This window comes from Oncorhynchus kisutch, linkage group LG10 (assembly GCF_002021735.2).
Source record: "Oncorhynchus kisutch isolate 150728-3 linkage group LG10, Okis_V2, whole genome shotgun sequence".
NCBI lineage: Eukaryota > Metazoa > Chordata > Actinopteri > Salmoniformes > Salmonidae > Oncorhynchus > Oncorhynchus kisutch.
In genome coordinates this window covers 6,086,102-6,103,527 of record NC_034183.2, presented here as the reverse complement: position 1 = coordinate 6,103,527, position 17,426 = coordinate 6,086,102, and the positions used below count along the sequence as shown (strand labels likewise).

The 17,426-nt window shown below is 44.0% G+C and overlaps 1 protein-coding gene and 1 pseudogene across 2 annotated transcripts; both read right to left on the bottom strand.

The window, feature by feature from the left end:
* Positions 1-207: 207 nt before the first annotated feature.
* Positions 208-382, bottom strand: LOC116376035 (uncharacterized; annotated as a pseudogene).
* A 1,042-nt stretch (positions 383-1,424) lies between these two features.
* tph1a (tryptophan hydroxylase 1 (tryptophan 5-monooxygenase) a) lies at positions 1,425-16,565 on the bottom strand. Of its 2 annotated transcripts, none has more exons than XM_031832947.1 (11): positions 15,325-15,519; positions 13,818-13,955; positions 12,301-12,484; positions 11,984-12,084; positions 11,807-11,874; positions 10,402-10,598; positions 8,585-8,720; positions 8,017-8,143; positions 3,329-3,424; positions 2,867-3,000; positions 1,425-2,431 (listed from the first exon to the last, which is right to left on the bottom strand). In XM_031832947.1, exons 1-11 carry the CDS (start codon positions 15,406-15,408, stop codon positions 2,257-2,259), a joined length of 1,440 nt encoding a protein of 479 aa, XP_031688807.1. In that variant the 5' UTR covers positions 15,409-15,519; the 3' UTR covers positions 1,425-2,256. The 2 variants fall into 2 exon arrangements, with proteins under 2 accessions (XP_031688807.1, XP_020330884.1); XM_020475295.2 differs by lacking the exon at positions 15,325-15,519 and adding an exon at positions 16,397-16,565 and having other exon boundaries at positions 1,432-2,431.
* Between the last annotated feature and the right edge of the window lie 861 nt (positions 16,566-17,426).

Below are 17,426 nucleotides of genomic sequence, written 5' to 3'. Positions count from 1 at the left end.
TAGATTCACACAGGACACCGAATAGGACAGGAGAAGTACTCCAGATATAACAAACTGACCCTAGCCCCCCGACACATAAACTACTGCAGCATAAATACTGGAGGCTGAGGCAGGGGGTGCACCGTTCCTGGAGGCAGGGGGTGCACCGTTCCTGGAGGCAGGGGGTGCACCGTTCCTGGAGGTAGGGGGTGCACCGTTCCTGGAGGCAGGGGGTGCACCGTTCCTGGAGGTACTGCAATACCAGGTTGATGCGTGGAGTGGACAGAGCAAGCCCCTATTCCATCTCCCTATTCCAAAAATCTATTTAATATATGGTCCCCAGACAGGGGACGTATCAGATATTAAACTGATAACAGATTCTTTTTTATTTTGGAAAAGTTTTATGAACACATTTCCTTTCAAAAACAGCTCAAACATTTTTTACATCATTTCATTCACATAAAAACGGCAATAAGGCATAAAACACAGCATTTGAAAGCTACATTTACATGTTGTTAAAATCAATGAAAACAACCATGAATAAAAGTACTTTCCTTGTAAAAACATCAAATCTGTAGAAGCCATTTAAAATGTGTACTAATGATCTAACAAAGGTAAAACATTTTTAAGACATGAAAAAAACATGTTAAAAAGTCACTTTGTTAAAAGGCTGTCTTCGGTCCCTTGTACAGGAGCGGGGTGAGTCATTATCAAACTCGCCTCATCCTGCTCCTCTGAATAAATTACCGTCCTGTCCTTCGGGGCTCAGAGGAGATCCCTCCCCTCTAGGCGCATCGCCCTTGGCGCCGCAGCGCTGTCAGTCCGTGGCCGCCGGGACCTAGGGTGTTGTGGGGGACCCTTCGCCTGGGGTCGAGGCCCCCTTCCTTCCGTACCACTCCAGGGCTTCCGTGGCTACCATGGCCACTGCCTGGGGGGGGTGGTCTCTACGCTTTTCCCTACGAGCAGGTTACGGGAGGACCACAGTGTTCTCCCTATTCCATAAATCAGTGCTCCCTTGATCCTAGGTCCTGGCAGTGTTGTGCAGAGCTTTGGAGAAATACGCAGATTTAAAGAGGAGTCCGTAATTTGTTTTCTAATGATCATGATCTTTTCCTCAAAGAAGTTCATGAATTTATTACTGCTGAAGTGAAGGCCATCCTCTCTTTTGGAATGCTGCTTTTTAGTTAGCTTTGCAACAGTATCAAAAATAAAAATAGGATGATGAGCAGCAGTGAGGGCTCTTCGATACTGCACGGTACGGTCTTTCCAAGCTAGTTGGAAGTATTCATTGGATAAATGTGGTTACTATTCTCTTGCTGGGCTAGTTTTCAGGCCTTGTGGGCGGGTTTTGAGAGGTTATTGGTCTAGATATTTTAGCTAGACCTGGCAACCCTGCCATTATCCCACATCCCCATCATTTCACAATGCCAAGACATATTCTCTTCAGGAAAAGTTTATTGACATTTTAACAAAGAAATACATTACCCATACATAAGAGATACACGCACATTTTTTTTTTCACGACTTGTACATAATCAGTTAACATTTATTTACAGTAGAAAAATAATGATATTTAAAGTTTACATGAGTACATGTACTACAGTTACATTTTGAATTTTTTTTTTTTTATGATTTAGAAGTGGATAATGTGAACCATTTCTGTCAAAATCATCCTTGAATACATTTACACTTTTGAATAGTAATATTATACATTACAGCATTAAATTCATCCCAGCAACAACCTTACACACAACAATTGGAGGAATATATTGGACACCATAGTTGTACGTTATTAGTAAGGTACTGTATCTTTGGATGCATTGAATGAGGAAGATAAGGGGAAGTCATAGGCTGGGAGTAATACAGAGGTGGATCACGAGCAGAGAATTGATTTACATAAGAGACGTCACAATAGTGAGGTGTGTGTCAGGGATGTGGCTTGGGGGAGGCCCAGATTTCTTCTGTCGGAGCCGTCTCGCCAGTTACCGTCTCCGATGTCATTGTTTGGGGTGAAAATGACCACGGAAGATGGCCAGACAGCACAAACAGATCTGAATGATGGATAATAATTGGACAGGAGAACCAGGAGTGGTGTGTCGAGGTCGTCACATACACTCATGATGATGGCGTTGAGGTCATCAGAGGACCTAGGCCTTGTGTTCCAAATGGCACCCTATTCCCTAAACAGTGCACTACTAGACCAGGGAGGGCCCACATGCAGGCGACAGGGTGTCATTTAGAAGGCAGTATGCGACTCATAGTGCTTTGGGTTGTCACTCAGACCCCCAGGTGTTTGTTAAGCCGGCTGAGGGCGTCGCCCACGATGTCCAGGTCGTGTCTCAGCTCCTCCACCACGCTGTTAATGCTGGGAGTGTCCTTCAGAACGTCCACACTCTGGGTGTAGGGGTTATATCGCACCGTGAACGGACGCTTGATCGTCTTGGCAAACTCCCTGCAGGATGGGGAAGAATGAGTTATATATATCTATCTATCTAAAAGCATTTATACGTATAGCAAGTTCAAATCCCCGAGCTGACAAGGTACAAATCTGTGGTTCTGCCCCTGAACAGGCAGTTTAACCCACTGTTCCCCGGTAGGCCGTCATTGAAAATAAGAATTTGTTCTTAAATGACTTGCCTATAGTTAAATAAAAAGGTACAAATAAAATTTAAAAAATGTATCAATCCAGTAACACTTTGTTTACAAGTTACCTACACAAGGACATCATAACACATTCACGACCCGTACATAACCCATTCACGACCCGTACATAACCCATACATAAACAGTACACACGTCCTTATGAAGGTAAATCAACCTTTTAATAATGTGTTACTATACAGTAAGATCCCAGATGCCCTTTGACCCTAAGGGTTTCACTCCTCACCTCATCTTGACTTTGGCCTCCTCGAAGCTGTCGGACACAAAGTAGACGTCCTGAAATGTGGTGATGATGCACTCTTGTTTACATGTGACCTTGGGGTCAAAGGGCATGATGACGGCGTTACCAGACAGAGCATGCTGGAGGGGGGGGAGGAAGAACAAAACATCTGGAATGTGCAGAGGTTGTGCCCTAAATGGCAGTTTATTCCCCATAATGCATTACTTTTGCAATGGTCCGGTTTCCCAGGCACAGATTAAGACTAATCTTGTAATAAAAAATATATTTTAATAAATATTTAAAAATCAGCATTCTCCCCTAAATAACTTTGTTTGTAATACAATACTCCCTTTAGTTTCTAATATAACAGTAAATGTGTTGACTTGATAGTTGCTGGACCCGTGTTAGAGTCCCAGTCGGGGGACCCCCCCCCCGACCCCCCACACAGATTTTGCTACAATGATATACCTGGAGTTCACTGATAGAGGATAGCAGGCCTGCTCCGTAAGCTCTCAGCTTCCCCTCCTGTTTACACAGGCCGAACTCCACCGTGAAGAAATAACACTGAAACACAACAACACATGTCAGAGTCAGTAATGAGATGTGAACTGCCCCTCTCTAGGTTCTAGCACGGTCCCAGATCTGTTTGTGGTCTTGTGCCAACTCTGATTGGTCATTGTCACATCAATAATGATAAGAGTTGACAAGACAGAACAATCAGATGTAGGACCAGACTAACAAGGTTCAAGGTTGGTGACTAAGCTATTCTCAACCAACCAGCCAAGTTCAGGGTTGGTGACTAAGCTATTCTCAACCAACCAGCCAAGTTCAGGGTTGGTGACTAAGCTATTCTCAACCAACCAGCCAAGTTCAGGGTTGGTGACTAAGCTATTCTCAACCAACCAGCCAAGTTCAGGGTTGGTGATTAAGCTATTCTCAACCAACCAGCCAAGTTCAGGGTTGGTGACTAAGCTATTCTCAACCAACCAGCCAAGTTCAGGGTTGGTGACTAAGCTATTCTCAACCAACCAGCCAAGTTCAGGGTTGGTGACTAAGCTATTCTCAACCAACCAGCCAAGTTCAGGGTTGGTGACTAAGCTATTCTCAACCAACCAGCCAAGTTCAGGGTTGGTGACTAAGCTATTCTCAACCAACCAGCCAAGTTCAGGGTTGGTGACTAAGCTATTCTCAACCAACCAGCCAAGTTCAAGGTTGGTGACTAAGCTATTCTCAACCAACCAGCCAAGTTCAGGGTTGGTGACTAAGCTATTCTCAACCAACCAGCCAAGTTCAGGGTTGGTGACTAAGCTATTCTCAACCAACCAGCCAAGTTCAGGGTTGGTGACTAAGCTATTCTCAACCAACCAGCCAAGTTCAGGGTTGGTGACTAAGCTATTCTCAACCAACCAGCCAAGTTCAGGGTTGGTGACTAAGCTATTCTCAACCAACCAGCCAAGTTCAGGGTTGGTGACTAAGCTATTCTCAACCAACCAGCCAAGTTCAGGGTTGGTGACTAAGCTATTCTCAACCAACCAGCCAAGTTCAGGGTTGGTGACTAAGCTATTCTCAACCAACCAGCCAAGTTCAGGGTTGGTGACTAAGCTATTCTCAACCAACCAGCCAAGTTCAGGGTTGGTGACTAAGCTATTCTCAACCAACCAGCCAAGTTCAGGGTTGGTGACTAAGCTATTCTCAACCAGCCAAGTTCAGGGTTGTTGACGAAGCTATTCTCAACCAGCCAAGTTCAGGGTTGATGACGAAGCTATTCTCAACCAGCCAAGTTCAGGGTTGGTGACGAAGCTATTCTCAACCAGCCAAGTTCAGGGTTGGTGACGAAGCTATTCTCAACCAACCAGCCAAGTTCAGGGTTGGTGACTAAGCTATTCTCAACCAACCAGCCAAGTTCAGGGTTGATGACGAAGCTATTCTCAACCAACCAGCCAAGTTCAGGGTTGGTGACTAAGCTATTCTCAACCAACCAGCCAAGTTCAGGGTTGGTGACTAAGCTATTCTCAACCAACCAGCCAAGTTCAGGGTTGGTGACGAAGCTATTCTCAACCAACCAGCCAAGTTCAGGGTTGGTGACTAAGCTATTCTCAACCAACCAGCCAAGTTCAGGGTTGGTGACTAAGCTATTCTCAACCAACCAGCCAAGTTCAGGGTTGGTGACTAAGCTATTCTCAACCAACCAGCCAAGTTCAGGGTTGGTGACTAAGCTATTCTCAACCAACCAGCCAAGTTCAGGGTTGGTGACTAAGCTATTCTCAACCAGCCAAGTTCAGGGTTGGTGACTAAGCTATTCTCAACCAACCAGCCAAGTTCAGGGTTGGTGACTAAGCTATTCTCAACCAACCAGCCAAGTTCAGGGTTGATGACGAAGCTATTCTCAACCAGCCAAGTTCAGGGTTGGTGACGAAGCTATTCTCAACCAACCAGCCAAGTTCAGGGTTGGTGACTAAGCTATTCTCAACCAGCCAAGTTCAGGGTTGGTGACTAAGCTATTCTCAACCAACCAGCCAAGTTCAGGGTTGGTGACTAAGCTATTCTCAACCAACCAGCCAAGTTCAGGGTTGATGACGAAGCTATTCTCAACCAGCCAAGTTCAGGGTTGGTGACGAAGCTATTCTCAACCAACCAGCCAAGTTCAGGGTTGGTGACTAAGCTATTCTCAACCAACCAGCCAAGTTCAGGGTTGGTGACTAAGCTATTCTCAACCAGCCAAGTTCAGGGTTGGTGACTAAGCTATTCTCAACCAACCAGCCAAGTTCAGGGTTGGTGACTAAGCTATTCTCAACCAGCCAAGTTCAGGGTTGGTGACTAAGCTATTCTCAACCAACCAGCCAAGTTCAGGGTTGGTGACGAAGCTATTCTCAACCAGCCAAGTTCAGGGTTGGTGACTAAGCTATTCTCAACCAGCCAAGTTCAGGGTTGGTGACGAAGCTATTCTCAACCAGCCATCCTTGAGAAGGTGAGTAATGTTACTATCCTGCAGTGGTATAAAGTACTGAAGTAAAAAATACTTTAAAGTACTACTTAAGTCGTTTTTTTTAAGGTATCTGTACTTTACTATTTATATTTGACAACTTTTACTTTACTACATTCCTGAAGAAAATAAAATACTTTTTACTCTGTACATTTAACCTGATGCCCAAAAGTACTTGTTACATTTTAAATGTATGGATGCTACTAACCAGGATGCTACTAACCGTCCCTGGGAAGGCTAGTGTTAGACAGGATGACTACTAACCGTCCCTGGGAAGGCTAGTGTTAGACAGGATGACTACTAACCGTCCCTGGGAAGGCTAGTGTTAGACAGGATGACTACTAACCTTCCCTGGGAAGGCTAGTGTTAGACAGGATGACTACTAACCGTCCCTGGGAAGGCTAGTGTTAGACAGGATGCTACTAACCGTCCCTGGGAAGGCTAGTGTTAGACAGGATGCTACTAACCGTCCCTGGGAAGGCTAGTGTTAGACAGGATGCTACTAACCGTCCCTGGGAAGGCTAGTGTTAGACAGGATGACTACTAACCGTCCCTGGGAAGGCTAGTGTTAGACAGGATGACTACTAACCGTCCCTGGGAAGGCTAGTGTTAGACAGGATGACTACTAACCGTCCCTGGGAAGGCTAGTGTTAGACAGGATGACTACTAACCGTCCCTGGGAAGGCTAGTGTTAGACAGGATGACTACTAACCGTCCCTGGGAAGGCTAGTGTTAGACAGGATGACTACTAACCGTCCCTGGGAAGGCTAGTGTTAGACAGGATGACTACTAACCGTCCCTGGGAAGGCTAGTGTTAGACAGGATGACTACTAACCGTCCCTGGGAAGGCTAGTGTTAGACAGGATGACTACTAACCGTCCCTGGGAAGGCTAGTGTTAGACAGGATGACTACTAACCGTCCCTGGGAAGGCTAGTGTTAGACAGGATGACTACTAACCGTCCCTGGGAAGGCTAGTGTTAGACAGGATGACTACTAACCGTCCCTGGGAAGGCTAGTGTTAGACAGGATGACTACTAACCGTCCCTGGGAAGGCTAGTGTTAGACAGGATGACTACTAACCGTCCCTGGGAAGGCTAGTGTTAGACAGGATGACTACTAACCGTCCCTGGGAAGGCTAGTGTTAGACAGGATGACTACTAACCGTCCCTGGGAAGGCTAGTGTTAGACAGGATGACTACTAACCGTCCCTGGGAAGGCTAGTGTTAGACAGGATGACTACTAACCGTCCCTGGGAAGGCTAGTGTTAGACAGGATGACTACTAACCGTCCCTGGGAAGGCTAGTGTTAGACAGGATGACTACTAACCGTCCCTGGGAAGGCTAGTGTTAGACAGGATGACTACTAACCGTCCCTGGGAAGGCTAGTGTTAGACAGGACGACTACTAACCGTCCCTGGGAAGGCTAGTGTTAGACAGGACGACTACTAACCGTCCCTGGGAAGGCTAGTGTTAGACAGGACGACTACTAACCGTCCCTGGGAAGGCTAGTGTTAGACAGGATGACTACTAACCGTCCCTGGGAAGGCTAGTGTTAGACAGGATGACTACTAACCGTCCCTGGGAAGGCTAGTGTTAGACAGGATGACTACTAACCGTCCCTGGGAAGGCTAGTGTTAGACAGGATGACTACTAACCGTCCCTGGGAAGGCTAGTGTTAGACAGGATGACTACTAACCGTCCCTGGGAAGGCTAGTGTTAGACAGGATGACTACTAACCGTCCCTGGGAAGGCTAGTGTTAGACAGGATGCCTACTAACCGTCCCTGGGAAGGCTAGTGTTAGACAGGAGGACTACTAACCGTCCCTGGGAAGGCTAGTGTTAGACAGGAGGACTACTCACAGTGACCTGGGTCTGTATGGCTAGTGTTAGACAGGATGACTACTCACAGTGACCTGGGTCTGTATGGCTAGTGTTAGACAGGATGACTACTCACAGTGACCTGGGTCTGTATGGCTAGTGTTAGACAGGATGACTACTCACAGTGACCTGGGTCTGTATGGCTAGTGTTAGACAGGATGACTACTAACCGTCCCTGGGAAGGCTAGTGTTAGACAGGATGACTACTAACCGTCCCTGGGAAGGCTAGTGTTAGACAGAATGACTACTCTAACCGTCCCTGGGAAGGCTAGTGTTAGACAGGATGACTACTCACAGTGGCCAGGGTCTGTATGGATTCATCTGAAGCTCCGAGGGAAGCCAGGCCTATCTCCTGGGAGAACTGGGCGAAGCTGGGCTCAGCCAGCAACGGGACGTGACCCAGCAATTCATGGCATGTGTCTCTGTGTGACCAGAAACAAGAAACGCTGAGTTATACAGCCCTTTATTTACTTTTCTTATACATTATGTACTCTATACATTCAGTGTATGTAATATATGTAGTGTGTAATATGTAATGTATGTAGTATGTAAGGTATGTAATGTATGTAGTATGCAAGGTAAATAAACACAGAATAAATGGTGAATCTAGCTAACTAGCTCATGATGAGATTATACCCTACAGTTGGACATACTGGAGCCTTTCAGGTCATTCAGAATGTTGGTTAAGGGCCCTTCACTGAGGAATGTGGTTGTTCGTGATCATTGTGCATGTTTTGTATTTCCTATGCTGCCGTGCTGATGGAATTGTTGTGTAACTGTAAAAATGCAGGGCTCACTTGCAAGAGAGACCTTGGTCTAAATGGGACACCCTGCTAAAATAAATGATGTATTGTGGTACTTACGGCTCTGGTGTGTAGAGGGGGTCGGAGCTGTGTCGGACATACTGGGTACAGTGGAACACACGGAAGGCCAGACCAGCTAGGAAGTCTCTGGGGGAGAGGTAACCTGCCACAGGCCTGATGGTAAAGCCTGTCCGCTCTAAAAGATTCAAGGCAATGTCACATACTGGATCCAAACTGTCACAAACAGAGGCCTGTTCCTGATCAATCTTACAAAATATTATATAAAAAAAGTATATTTTCAGCAAACTTAACATGTATAAATATGTTTATGAACATAACAAGATTCAACAACTGAGACAAACTGAACAAGTTCCACAGACATGTGACTAACAGAAATGGAATAATGTGTCCCTGAACAAAGGGGGGGGGGGGGGGGGGGGGGGGTCCAAATCAAAAGTAACAGTCAATGCAGCTGGTGGCCACACCAGAAACGAAGTACTACAGTGCATCTCCTCGTGGACTGCACCAGATTTTCCAGTTCTTGCTGTGAGATGTTACCCCACTCTTCCACCAAGGCCCCTGCAAGTTCCCAGACATTTCTGGGGGGAATGGCCCTAGCCCTCACCCTCCGATTCAACATGTCCCAGATGTGCTCAATGGGATTGAGGTCCGGGCTCTTCGCTGGCCATGGCAGAACACTGATATTCCTGTCTTGCAGGAAATCACACACAGAACGAGCCGTATGGCTGGTTGCATTGTCATGCTGGAGGGTCATGTCAGGATGAGCCTGCAGGAAGGGTACCACATGAGGAAGGAGGATGTCATTCCTGTAACGCACAGCGTTGAGATTGCCTGCAATGCCTGCAATGACAACAAGCTCAGTCCGATGATGCTGTGACACACCACCCCAGAACATGATGGACCCTCCACCTCCAAATCGATCCCGCTCCAGAGTACAGGCCTCCGTGTAACGCTCATTCCTTCAACGATAAACACGAATCCAACCATCACCCCTGGTGAGACAAAACCGCGACTCGTCAGTGAAGAGCACTTCTTGTCAGTCCTGTCTGGTCCAGCAATGGTGAGTTTGTGCCCATAGGCGACGTTGTTGCCGGTGATGTCTGGTGAGGACCTGCCTTTCAACAGGCCTACAAGCCCTCAGTTCAGCCTCTCTCAGCCTATTGCGGACAGTCTGAGCACTGATGGAGGGATTGTGCGTTCCTGGTGTAACTCGGGCAGTTGTTGTTGCCATCCTGTACCTGTCCCGCAGGTGTGATGTTTGGATGTACCGATCCTGTGCAGGTGTTTTTACACATGGTCTGCCACTGCGAGGACGATCAGCTGTCCGTCCTGTCTCCCTGTAGCACTGTCTTAGGTGTTTCACAGTACGGACATTGCAATTTATTGTCCTGGCCACATATGTAGTCCTCATGCCTCCTTGCAGCATGCCTAAGGCATGTTCACGCAGATGAGTAGGGACCCTGGGCATCTTTCCTTTGGTGTTTTTCAGAGTCAGTAGAAAGGCCTCTTTAGTGTCCTAAGTTTTCATAACTGTGACCTTAATTGCCTGCCGTCTGTAAGCTGCTAGTGTCTTAACGACCGTTCCACAGGTGCATGTTCATTAATTGTTTATGGTTCATTGAACAAACATGGTGAAGATCTGTGAAGTTATTTGGATTTTTACTAATTATCTTTGAAAGACTGGGTCCTGAAAAAGGGATGTTTCTTTTTTTGCTGAGTTATAATATGTTACATTTCTTTTACCATTAAAGTCTCACACGCTCTTGCTCTGTCTGTCTCTCTGTTTATCCATCTGTGTGTGTCTCTCTCTCTAACACACACAGTATATACACAAGCCCCACCCCCACCCATCTCACCTCTAAGGAAGCGTGATACGTCCTCTAGCTGGGGTATGTTATCCTCTCTACATTCACAGTGTTTGGCCAGTAGAGGCAGATTCTTCAGGTACTCTCTACAGGCGTGGGTAGGGTACAGCTTGTTGAGCTCCCGGTACACCACCGCCCACGTCGCCAACTCCTCCTCTGTAAACTCTATACGAGGGATAGGATCCCCACTGGACAAGGACAAGATCATGGCTGTTATTAGAACATAGTAGAGTAGAATACAGTAGAATATAGTAGAGTACAGTAGAATAGAGTACAGTAGAATAGAGCAGAGTACAGTTCAGTAGAATGGAGTATAGTACCGTAGAATATAGTAGAGTACAGTAGAATATAGTAGAGTAGAATAGAATATAGTACAGTAGAATATAATAGAATACAGTAGAGGACTAAAGTAGAGTGCAGAAGAATATAGTAGAGTAGAATACAGTAGAGTACAGTAGAATATAGTAGAGTGCAGTAGAATAGAGTACGGTACAGAGGAATAGAGTAGAGTGCAGTAGAATACAGTAGAGTAGAATACAGTAGAATAGAGTGGAGTAGAATATAGTAGAGTACAGTAGAATAGAGTACGGTACAGAGGAATAGAGTACAGTAGAATAGAGTACAGTACAGAGGACTAGAGTAGAGTGCAGTAGAATACAGTAGAGTAGAATATAGTAGAATACAGTAGAATAGATTAGAATATAGTAGAGTAGTGCAGTAGAATAGAGTATGGTACAGAGGACTAGAGTAGAGTGCAGTAGAATACAGTAGAATACATTAGAATATAGTAGAGTAGTGAAGTAGAATAGAGTACAGTAGAATATAATAGAATACAGTAGAGGACTAAAGTAGAGTGCAGAAGAATACAGTAGAGTAGAATACAGTAGAATAGAGTGGAGTAGAATATAGTAGAGTACAGTAGAATAGAGTACGGTACAGAGGAATAGAGTACAGTAGAATAGAGTACAGTACAGAGGACTAGAGTAGAGTGCAGTAGAATACAGTAGAGTAGAATATAGTAGAGTACAGTAGCATACATTAGAATATAGTAGAGTAGTGCAGTAGAATAGAGTATGGTACAGAGGACTAGAGTAGAGTGCAGTAGAATACAGTAGAATACATTAGAATATAGTAGAGTAGTGAAGTAGAATAGAGTACAGTAGAATATAATAGAATACAGTAGAGGACTAAAGTAGAGTGCAGAGGAATACAGTAGAGTAGAATACAGTAGAATAGAGTGGAGTAGAATATAGTAGAGTAGGGAAGTAGAATAGAGTACAGTAGAATAGAGTAGAGTTCAGTAGAATATAGTAGAACTAGAATAGGAGGAAACTTGATCCATTATAATGATATTTTATTCTTGGAAAATGTGTTATTTAAACCATAATGTACTTACTGTCTGTAGTTCATGGCGAGATCAGCGAAATGCTTCCTCCTCCTTCTGTAGACGTTGTCCTTGAAGCCCTGTGAGAAGAGGGTGAGATCTAACGTCGTTATGAAAACAAACATCAAGATAAAGTCATGTATAAACGTGATAAAGTAATGCCCTAGTTTCTAGAATTATATTACATACCGGATGGTCCGCATACAAGTCTGATCCGTACATTAGAACCCGGTTGGCACACTTGTCCAGATCTGAGATCTTCTTGGGGAACCAGGGGACATTTTCTATATCTGAAATCGAAAGGATTTGTTTTTCCACTTAAAATTAGGTCCATCGTGTATTTGTAAAGATTGGAATATACTTCTGTGAGACTAAGTGTAAATACGGTATACTGTTGCGATATAAAACTTTACTCAATATACTGTGATAGAATATACTCTTTAACAAAAACGTAGAAATCAATCATTTAAAAATAATGTAAAAACAAAAATTATACTGTGGCATACCTTCTTCAGGTAAACAGGAGTTATCAGGAGGGTCCATGTCCACTACGTTAACGTGCTTACGCAGCAGCTGAATGATCTCGTTGAGCTGCTCGTGATCGCTGTCACAGTCCACGAAGATCTCAAATTCAGAGTTACGCCTTTTCGATTTTCTGGATTCTATGTGGACAAGATTGACGTGGTTTTCCTGTAAAATAAATGGAATATATATATTTAAAGGCGTTTTATTTGTTACATCTACAATATAATGTGTGTAATCTATAATCTGCTGCTACGTTTGTAATATATTGTTCAGTAATGTTTATGGAAATCATATCATGCAAAACAGTAGAGGCCTGCATTGCATAGTTACTTCACCCCTACCTACATGCACAAATTACCTCAACTAACTTGTACCCCCGCATACTGACTCCATACCGGTACCCCCTGTATATAGCCTCGTTATGTTATTGTGTTACCTTCTATTATTTTTTTACTTTAGTTTATTTGGTAAATATTTTCTTAACTCTTCTTGAACTGCACTGTTGGTTAATGGCTGCACTGTTGGTTAAGTAATAATTCCACGGTAAACTACCCGTTTGTATTCGGCGCATGTGACAAATAAAGTTTGATTTGATAATCACGTTGAACCAACATAGCCTAAATAGACCAATTTATAATCGGATTTTTACATCAGGTGAGATCAAAAAGTTTAAAAAACATTGTTGTCACAAACGAGATAGGTTACATACATCGTGCAGGTGCACATTAATTAGGTTACATACATCGTGCAGGTGCACATTAATTAGGTTACATACATCGTGCAGGTGCACATTAATTAGGTTACATACATCGTGCAGGTGCACATTAATTAGGTTACATACATCGTGCAGGTGCACATTAATTAGGTTACATACATCGTGCAGGTGCACATTAATTAGGTTACATACATCGTGCAGGTGCACATTAATTAGGTTACATACATCGTGCAGGTGCACATTAATTAGGTTACATACATCGTGCAGGTGCACATTAATTAGGTTACATACATCGTGCAGGTGCACATTAATTAGGTTACATACATCGTGCAGGTGCACATTAATTAGGTTACATACATCGTGCAGGTGCACATTAATTAGGTTACATACATCGTGCAGGTGCACATTAATTAGGTTACATACATCGTGCAGGTGCACATTAATTAGGTTACATACATCGTGCAGGTGCACATTAATTAGGTTACATACATCGTGCAGGTGCACATTAATTAGGTTACATACATCGTGCAGGTGCACATTAATTAGGTTACATACATCGTGCAGGTGCACATTAATTAGGTTACATACATCGTGCAGGTGCACATTAATTAGGTTACATACATCGTGCAGGTGCACATTAATTAGGTTACATACATCGTGCAGGTGCACATTAATTAGGTTACATACATCGTGCAGGTGCACATTAATTAGGTTACATACATCGTGCAGGTGCACATTAATTAGGTTACATACATCGTGCAGGTGCACATTAATTAGGTTTACCTGGAAAAGTTTCAGCGCCTTCACTAGTCCTCCGACTTCATTCTTCAGTGAGAAGACAATCGCTGCTCGGCCGTCTGACGGCGCGTTCTTTTTCTCTGTTCTGCATTCTTCAATCTTTGTGAAGGTTGATTTGTTCATCTGTGTGTGTGTGGGAGGAAAAAGACAACAGAAACAGAAATTAGCGTCATGAGTCATCGACAGATTTGACGAATGCCCTTTTCAACAGCCAACTTTAATTAGTGTCACTAGTATCCATCCAATGGCGCTAGGGTAGGCTAGTATCCATCCAATGACGCTAGGGTAGCCTAGTATCCATCCAATGATGCTAGGGTAGGCTAGTATCCATCCAATGGCGCTAGGGTAGGCAAGTATCCATCCAATGACGCTAGGGTAGCCTAGTATCCATCCAATGACGCTAGGGTAGCCTAGTATCCATCCAATGACGCTAGGGTAGCCTAGTATCCATCCAATGACGCTAGGGTAGCCTAGTATCCATCCAATGACGCTAGGGTAGCCTAGTATCCATCCAATGGCGCTAGGGTAGCCTAGTATCCATCCAATGGCGCACAGTCTGTCTGCCTGCGGTGGGACGTTTAGTCACTCAGCTGTGAAGGTGGCAGCTGTTGAATGCACGTGGCCCGAAACTAAATATCAGTCGACGTGTATTGTGTTTTGGGAATTGTAAGGTTAAATAACTTGAAATAGTTGTATATATATACCAGTTAAAGTGCCATATATATATATATATATATATATGCGCCTAGGACTACTTGGATTGATTTGTAAACTTGTACATTGAAAAAATACAATTAAACGTCAGAAAACAAATACACCACATTAAATAAGAAAGAAGCTAATTCACTTTGCTAACTAACAGCGCGTTTAAATCCAGGTCTAAACTAGCCTATAGTGTCGTGCCAATTAACTAATCAGTTGATCATACACGCACAATAACCGGGACTAGCACAATAACCGGAACAATATCCAGATCAGATGAATCACTTTATCCTGATTATTTTACAGATAAAACTGTGTTCTCTAGTTTGTGGTTAAATAATTAAGATAACTCGTAAAAAAAAAAAAAAAAACATTTTAATGTAATAGCAGAAACTATTGTACGTTTAACCTGTTTGGATTAGATTGGATTAGTGGCGAGGGTCAATCGATTTTAATCCCGTCATCACGTCAATGGAAATCAGCACCCCGGATAGCAATAACCCCATTTTAAGCGTTGGTTGGTTGGCGCTGTCCATTGTTCTGAATTTCACTGGGTCGGTGAAAGGCACAGTTTCAAGGCATCCAAATGGCCAATTAAATCAGTTTTTCATAACACTTAAGTAATAAATAAAACATAAACCTAATATCTTAGTGTAATTACAGTCAACACGTTATTCAGTTAAAGTGCCATTTTGTAACAATTATCCTATAGTCTAAGATAAATGTAGCTAATTTAATTTGCCACCAACTGTACATCCTTCAGTGACAATGAATTTAATTTGCTACCAACCATATTTCCCTCAGCTAATATGGACGAGACAGCGCGGGAAACCTGTTGTCGTTGGCCCCCAGTCAGTAGAATCCGTAGCAGCATTATAACAAGCGAGATAGCAGTTTGGGACACCGGACAGTGGCACAGAACGGGTCAAATTGGCAGGACTGCGCTGTAGGTGATTCGGCGTCTTGGTTTAACGAAGTAACGAAGGTGTGCCGGTGTCCGGTCCAAACACGAGATTTAAAGCAATCCCATTTAGGAGAGCGTGAGGGCGGAAGCCTATTATTAGCTCCTCTAAAGCCACTTTCATCTACCACGCGAGATTAAGGTGCAGTTAATGAATCCAACACGATACTGTTTTAAGTGATCTTAATTTGATGTGAGTGATTATCTTACCCTATCACTTCTAATACGGGTATATATATTTTATTTTTTAATTTGATCGTTTTTATATATATTATAAATTGATGGTGAAAACGATATGTCTGTATCAGTAGGCTAGTTATAGAGAGGTAACAGGTAACATTTCTGATGAATGAGGAACTGAAATGTTAGATGTGTTTTAATTGATTTAGCCTAATTGGGTTGGAGTACAAGTGCTGTTTCAAGAGGTTCGAGTGATTCTATATTTACGATTTATAGATAAGTCTTTTCAACCTGGCAATGCAAGATATTTGCAATTCTTTTTGGCAATGTTTTGTGTCGCTGCAAAGTTCTGCACTCATGAAGTTCTTAACGTATGACGCATTGTAATGATCACCAGATTAAAACGGCTTAACCAGAGCTATATATACACACACACATGACTCTGGGTTTAACCAGTGACGACAAAAAAAACATGCAACTGTCGTTGATTACTGAGAAATTAATGTTTAGGCCTACTAATTAGGCCACTACTAAATTGATATCGCCAAATAGTTTGTTTAAACGAATTGGGTTTAAAAAAAAGTAGAATAACCCAATGCTTATCTCCCATTCAAACAGATATCCCCGTTCCAAATGCAATGTATGGATAATTATAAAGAAAGTTGCCTATAACAAGAAAACAAATATCGAATAAGGCAGAAAAAAGGAAAGAATTTCTTACCTCATTGTTCAGTAGCTTTTCTTCATTCCCGATGTTCATGGAGTCGAAAGATCTTCCTCGACGCGGTCCTACAATTTTATTGGAATACATACTAAAGTTCGGAAGTATTTATTCCCCTGTCTTGCGGATGTTTATCGACTATGTAAAGTGGTAGTCTGCTAGGAGGAAGAGCAGGCTTTGGTATTTATCAACCACAATGCGGAGAGAGAGGAGGGGGCAGGATGGATGAGAGAACAGGGGGCCAGCAGGGGGTGGATGGAGAGGAGGGGGCAGGGGAGAGGAGAGAAGAGAAGGGGGCAGGGGGGAGGGCAGGGGAGAGGAGAGAGGAGGAGGCAGGGTGAAGGAGAGAGGAGGGGGCAGATGAGAGGAGAGAAGAGAAGGGGGCAGGGGAGAGGAGGGGGCAGGGGAGTGGAGGGGAGAGGAGAGAGGAGGAAGGGGAGAGGAGAGAGAAGGGGGCAGGGGAGAGGAGGGGAGAGGGGAGGAAGGGGAGAGGAGAGAGAAGGGGGCAGGGGAGTGGAGGGGAGAGGAGAGAGGAGGAAGGGGAGAGGAGAGAGAAGGGGGCAGGGGAGAGGAGGGGAGAGGGGAGGAAGGGGAGAGGAGAGAGAAGGGGGCAGGGGAGTGGAGAAGGGAGAGAGGAGGGGGCAGGAGGAGGATAGAGGAGGGGTAGCGGGGAGGATAGAAGAAATAGCAGGGGGTGCTGACGTGTGTGTGCTTCGTGTGTGTGCTTCGTGTGTGTATGTGAGGAGGGGGAGGACAAGCAACAATAATATCAGTCGACAGCAAATGGAAAAAGAGACGCGTCATGGGGAAATGAATTCATCTAAGATTCCTTTTCATTTTGTCTGACGACCTAAAAGAGCCAACGGAAACATTACCGTACAGAGATCAAACAGTAGAATATTCCTAAAAGAAAGGCCTTTCGGATGACGTATACGTTCCATTAAACCAATGTGTGTTGTTGTTGATGATTCATCTCTCATCATGTGGGGCTTTCACACTGATCTCAATTAGATTTTGTCATCATGGATTT